The sequence below is a fragment of the Mus caroli genome, unplaced genomic scaffold (assembly GCF_978045245.1).
Source record: "Mus caroli unplaced genomic scaffold, Mus_caroli_1 scaffold_17, whole genome shotgun sequence".
NCBI classification, from domain to species: Eukaryota; Metazoa; Chordata; class Mammalia; order Rodentia; family Muridae; genus Mus; species Mus caroli.
Window position 1 is genome coordinate 56,019,135 of NW_028227272.1, and position 7,183 is coordinate 56,026,317.

The following is a 7,183-nucleotide window of genomic DNA, read 5'->3' on the forward strand; positions in this document are numbered from 1 at the left end:
ATGGAGGAATCCCACTTAGTGCTGAGTGCTCTGGGTAGTTCTCATTTACTTGTGATAGTCACTGATCTGACTATATCCATGATTTATGAACACTGTGATTTATCTCTGCTTCTCTGCTACTCTTTGATTCCTATTATATAACTGGATCTTAGTTACCATGTATACTGAATGCTTTTGAACATGTGTAGTCATCACTCTATCAGGGCCTTTTAATGTATGAACTAAGCAATACACTTACCTTGGCTTCAGCAAAGTAACATTTTTAGAACATATATTCCTGATGCATTCTTGTATATTGATTTTATTGCTACACACATTCTTTTTTCTTTTCTTAATCATGTATATTTTCTATAAAACATCCTTCTGGGCCACTGATATGGTAACTTTGGCAATCTTTCAGTAGTAGGTGTGTCTTGGTTAAAGTCCCTGACTCCAACATTTTTCGTGAAAGCTTTGTTGTGCCCTGCAAATATTTATTTAAAAGTGAATCTGTCAAAAATCACTCTGCATCTTGTGAATCTCATTAGAAGCTGATTCCTAAGGGATAAAGTACAAATTCCTTTACAAGGCACTCAATGCAGTTTACTCCAATACATTCTGATAGCTTTTCTCATGTTCATGCATCACATGTAAGACAAAATTTTCAGTGCCAATGTGTTTCTCAATTAATGTTTCACAAGCTTATAAGGTCTCCCATTCACTCATAATGTTACTGCCTAGTCATTACTAAATAGAATCAATTGAAAAAAATGTTGTTATTCTTAATTTCCAGAGTTAAGTTCTGTTATAATATTATACAGGCTATGAGGAACATGTAATATATTGTTTCATCACTAGAAGCACCTTCAATATTCACATAACTCTTCCCAGTGACTACTTATCTTACATTTATTACTTTAATTTCAGGAGACATTCAATGACGACATGGAAAAGAAGAATGAAACCCTATGGACCGAGTTTGTTCTCACAGGTCTCACATGCCAACCACAGTGGAAACCCCTCCTATTCCTAGTGTTCTTGGTAATATACCTCATGACCATTGTCGGGAACCTTGGTCTGATCACTCTCATCTGGAATGACCCTCACCTTCACATCCCTATGTACTTATTTCTTAGTAACTTAGCCTTCGTGGATACTTGGTTATCATCCACAGTGACACCGAAGATGCTATTTAATCTCTTGGACAAAGGCAAGGTGATTTCTGTGGCTGAATGCAAGACACAATTTTTTTCCTTTGCAATCAGTGTGACCACAGAATGTTTTCTCTTGGCAGCAATGGCTTATGATCGCTATGCAGCCATATGCAATCCTTTGCTTTATCCAGTGATTATGACCAATAGATTATGCATTCGCCTATTAGCCTTATCATTTATAGGTGGCTTTCTTCATGCTGTGATTCATGAAAGCTTTTTATCCAGATTAACCTTCTGTAATTCCAACATAATATATCATTTTTACTGCGATGTTATACCACTGTTAAAAATTTCCTGTACTGATCCTTCTTTAAATTATTTGATCATTTTCATTTTCTCTGGTTCAATACAAGTGTTTACCATTATGACTGTTCTTATTTCTTACACATTTGTTCTCTTTACAATTTTAAAAAAGAAATCTGACAAGGGCATAAGGAAAGCCTTCTCCACCTGTGGAGCCCACCTCTTGTCTGTATCTTTATACTATGGGCCTCTTCTTTTCATGTATGTGCACCCTGCATCTTCAGAAGTAGACGATCAAGATATGATCCTCTCTCTGTTCTACACAGTTATAATCCCTGTATTAAATCCAATTATTTACAGTCTCAGAAATAAGCAAGTCATAGATTCTCTGAAAAAAATGTTGAAAATGATGGTTTAGATCTGATTAATATCTGCTAATTTTACTAAAATTCACAATATTGTAGAGGCACATGTGGATATTTTTCATTTAAATAACCTTGAAATTATAAATATAGGGCAAGATTATTGAATTTTATTTAAATATACAATTGTTTCCTTAATACATTACATATATCTGTAGTCATTTTTTATATGCAAACATGTAAAATTTTAATAATGTGTCCTTATATCATGATAAAAGAAAAAGCAAGGAAACAACTTATAATTTCATGTTATTATGATATGCATGTACTTTATGAAAGTGATACTTTAGAGATAAAATTATATTAGGAAGCCTGAAAGTCATGTCACATTTACTTTATGATGTTGGCAGGTTTGTATGGGAGTGCATAGAAAAAGAAAAAAAAAAAAAAAACAACCCCCAGGGAACCTGAGAGCCATGAAACGTCTTTCATGACATATTTATGTGAAGTGGTGAATATTATTGCTGAAGAAATTCAGCTCATATATATTATGCATAAATAAACAAATATTTGAACATAGTCAAAAGAATGAATGAAGAGACAGTCGAAGCCATACAGAGCCAACCAGTATGAAGATCCTCTTAGCTCGTTGCACTTTTGTGTTAAGACAAGGACTGATTTATTGTTCTAAGAACACTCAGCAGGTTGACTCATTGAGTATATTAAAGAACTAGAAAAGATGCACTTAGAAATAAATAAATAAATAAATAAAAGTGGTACAAGAAGGAAATGTTTTCATTCTTCCCCTTAATAACTGAACAAAACCAAATCCTGAGCTCCCAAAGTACTCAACATTTGTTGATATTCCTTGGTCAGGCAGATAGCTTTGAACAAAAAGTACTTAAATTCAAATAGTGGTCAGAGTGGCTGGGAATAAAAAGTCCTTCATATTAGGGATACTTTATCCAGGTATTTTGCATGTAACAAATGATCTATCTTCAGATCTAAACTTACTAGCCAGCTCCCCTAAATGGTATTACACACATTTTCACACTGAAGCTGATATTCTCATCCTGAAGGCCACTCACCTATATATAATGGTTAGTAATGAAGAGAGGGTAAGCATGATGTAAGAAATGAGTGATTAAACTTTTACAGACACACAGGTAAGTGAGAGATGTCAGTAGATGGGAATTGACTGGACATTGTGCAAAAAATGAGAGACTTTGGAGCATTTAGTCCAAGATGAAATGTTTCCTTCAAACCCCTTCTCTCATGATTTAGGAAACTATACAGAAGGGGAGGCAGATGCTTGTAAGAGCCACAGGTTATATGAATGACTCCAGGAAGATAGTGTCTTCAACATACAAGAGAGCTGATTCACATATGAACTCACAGATATTGTGGCAGTATACACAAAATCTGCACAGGTTCAGGACAGATGGGCTCCTAGCACTGAGAGGGTGAAGCTGACACTGGATCACACTTATAATCCAGAAGTTATGTGCAATTGATAACCATTGGCAAAGGAATAGAGTCTCACTGGCTATACCAATCACATTCCAGGAGAGGCCCCATGCGCAAGAGTAGTTGTCCAATACAAAAGGAACTCAGTGATATTTTTTAGGATATTTTTTGTTTCCTTTTTTTAAAAATTTAGATATTTTTGTGTCTTCTTGGTCTTTGATTGCAAGGTATTGGTTTGTAGATGTAGCACCATGCCATTAGGCACAATTTTATTGCTATGTTTCTTTACCAGTTGTTTGCACTGGAGTCTCACTGGATATATAAAGCAAAATCCAGGCCAGGCCTCATTCTCAGCAGTAGTTGGCCAACAAAAGGAACCTAATAGTATTTTTGTGGACTTTTTGTTTCCTTTTTCCTTTATTTAGGCATATTTTGGTCTTACTGGGTTTTGTTGTTCGTTTGTTTGTTTGTATGTTTGCTTTTGTCTAGTATTTTTTTTTGTGTGTGTGTGTGTTCTTATGTGGAGGGTTCTGTCTCTTGTTTGTTTTTTGTTTTATTTTGTTTATTGATTTTTGTCTTGTTTTGTTTGAAATCTAGTGAGTGAAAGAGAGAGAACTTAAATTTGGGGTGAGTAAAAAGGTAGAGAAGACCTGGGGGGAGTTGGAAGAAGGAAAATATTTTCTTTTGGTTTCCTATTAAGTCATTGTAGTTTGCACTGGGCACTTAATTAAATTTTATTATATGTTTTGAAGGGTATAAAGAAATAAAGGAATTAGCTAGGTACTAATGATGAGTCATAAATGTGAGGAATGTTTTTGATAAAAAATTCAACATACATAAAAAACAATCCAGATCTACCCTCCCTAAGTGTGTCCATTGCTTTAAAAAGAAAAAAAAAATTATAAGATCTAAACGGCCTTCTCTCATTGAATCTATGATTTGCTTTTTAAAGACTGTAGATAATTAGGTTCAACATAGTAATTATGATAGAGTAAATTAGGTAGTCAATCTCAGCATCTGCATATCTAGAAGCAAGACATACATACATGAAGAGAGAGATAATACAAAGACACACAGAGGACATGTGCTCCACAGGTAGAGAAGGCATTTTTTATGCCTTTAAAACACTTACTTAGTAAGAGTGTAAAGAGAATTATATAAAAGACTAGAACAGTCACTATGGTGAATATCCAAACTGTATCAGCTAAACCAAACATCAACAGGAAGCTAATAGAAGAATCAGAACAGGAAATCTTTCAAAAAAAAGCATAAAGTCACAATAAAAATGATATATTGCATTGGAATTACAGAAAGTTATTCTGAATAAAAATATCTCATAAGTTAAGACATGAAGAAAACCACCCTCAGATGACAAAATCACTAGGTGGAAACGTTGGCTATTGGTCATAATTATTGGAAAAAGTAAAGGATTGCATATAGCTATATAGCAATTCTAGCCCTTGAAGTCAAGAAGCACTTGACACTCACACTGAAAGGAAAAAAAATCTGGCATTGAGAGAGAGAGAGAGAGAGAGAGAGAGAGAGAGAGAGAGAGAGAGTAGTGGTCTCAAATGACAAGGTGATCAATAATTCAGAAGGCAACCAACTATCCACAAAGGGTGAATTGCTGAGGAATAAGTACATGGGGATGTGAAAGTGAGTATCACCCACAAGTTGATCAGACTGAAATACCCTGCAGTGGAGATGAGGTTGATTACAAACAATGACGGGTAGAAGGGAGTTTCCACTGTGGTTGATGTGTGAGTTCTTCTAAGATAAAGTGTCAGCAGTGTTACATTTTCCATTTCCATGATCCTCTGAGTTGTCTACCAAAATAAATATAAAGGAAGGTTCATTGTTTACAGAGTGAAAATTGCTGGAGGAGACTTGAAATAAAACTAGGCATTTATGGGAATACCCCAAGTATTTTATGAAAATTAAGGAGAGTTGAGTGAATACTCTGTCTCCATGTGTCAGATGAAATATTTTTCTAATATACTCTACAGTTCCCATAAAGACAGCATATGCTAGGGTTGACTGAGATCACTGATCTGAGATAATTTCATTTTCCATTCACAAATTTTCTTTTAGAAAATGACTTTGAATAATTTTTCAAAGCCAAGAATACAAGCAGCTGTAATTGCAATGATTAAGTATGTTTGAGTTTGGCTGACCTCTGCCCTACACAATACTAAAGCATAGCATAACTAAAAATTCTCAACTTTATTTTTGGTCATAAACAATAAAAATAGTCACAGAGACATTTTCTGTGTATTTTCTACTACACAGGTACAAGTGTGTATTTCTGTGACATAATTATTATTAGAAGTGGATAAAAGATTTAAGATCCAACTTTTGACTTTTATGCTCAAAGTTTTTACTTGAATATGCAGCTAATTGAAAGAAAATAAATCATTTACTTAGAATCAATCAAGAAGTGTAGTCTATATGAAATTAAAAGTATGTTTTTATACGACATTTCAAATTAATATTCTGATTTTCCATAAATTATCTCATGAGGTCGTCACAGATAGGTTCACAAGTAAGTAAAAAACATTAAGTAACTTGAATCTTCTAGTTACCGATATTTCTTTTCAGGAGGCTCACAAATAACTCTAGAAGAGCTTTCCAGTCCCACTTGTATGTTTGAACATCTCATTAGCACAATATTAAACAAATTAAAATAAATAAAAAATTATTTTGTTTTCTCATTAGACATTTTCTTTATTTACATTTCAAATATTATCCCCTTTTCTAGTTTTCCCCCCCAAACCCCCTATACCCTCCCCCCTCCCCCTGCTCACCAACCCATCCACTCCTCCATCCTGGCCCTGGCAGTCTCCTATACTGGGGCATAAAACATTCACAGGACCAAAGGCCTCTCCTCCCATTGATGACCAACTAGGCCATCCTCTACTACATATTCATATAGATCCATGAGTCCCACCATGTGTTTTCTTTGGTTGGTGATTTAGTCCCAGGGAGCTTTGGAGGTACTTAGGGAGGTTAGTCCATATTGTTGTTCTTCCTATGGGGTTGCAAACATGCTCAGCACCTTGGGTCCTTTCTCTAGCTCCTTCACTGGAGACCCTGTGCCCTGTCCAATATCTTCTTTTGTGATTAGGTTACTTCACTCAAGATTATATCCACCAGATCCATCCAAGAACACATAAAAAGGATCATCTATCATGACCAAGTAGACTTCATTCCAGGGATGCAGGGATGGTTCATTATATGGAAATCCACCAACATAATTCACTATATTAACAAACTCAAAGAAAAAAAAAACCCACATGAACATCTCATTAGATGCTGAGAAAGCATTTGACAAAATTCAACACCCCTTCATGTTAAAGTCTTGGAAAGATCAGGGATTCAAGGCCCATACCTAACCATAGTAAAAGCAATTTACAGAAAATGGGTAGCTAACATCAAACTATATAGAAACTTGAAGCAATACCCTCTCTCCCTACCTATTCAATATAGTACTCAAAGTCCTAGCTAGAGCAATTAGAAAACAAAAGTAGATCAAAGGGATTCAAATTGGAAAGGAAGAAGTCAAACTATCATTATTTGCAGATGATATGATAGTATATATAAGTGACCCCAAAAATTCCACCTAAGATCTCTTAATCCTGATAAACAACTTCAGTGAAGTGCTGGATATAAAATTAACTCAAACAAATCAGTGGTCTTTCTCTACACAAAGAATAAACAGGCCGAGAAAGAAATTAGGGAAACAACACCCTTCACAATAGTCACAAATAATATAAAATACCTTGGTGTGACTCAAACCAAGCAAGTGAAAGATCTGTATGAAAAGATCTTCAAGTGTCTGAAGAAAGAAATTGAAAAAGATCTCAGAAGATGGAAAGATCTTTCATGCTCATTCATTGGCAAGATTACTATAGTAAAAAT

General features: G+C 34.8%; 1 protein-coding gene across 1 annotated transcript; it reads left to right on the top strand.

Annotated features, from left to right (window-relative positions):
* The first annotated feature begins 924 nt into the window (after window positions 1-924).
* LOC110311659 (olfactory receptor 5H17) lies at window positions 925-1,854 on the top strand. Its single transcript, XM_021185111.2, has one exon. The coding sequence runs from the start codon at window positions 925-927 to the stop codon at window positions 1,852-1,854; it is 930 nt and encodes a 309-aa protein (XP_021040770.1).
* The last annotated feature ends 5,329 nt before the right edge of the window (window positions 1,855-7,183 follow it).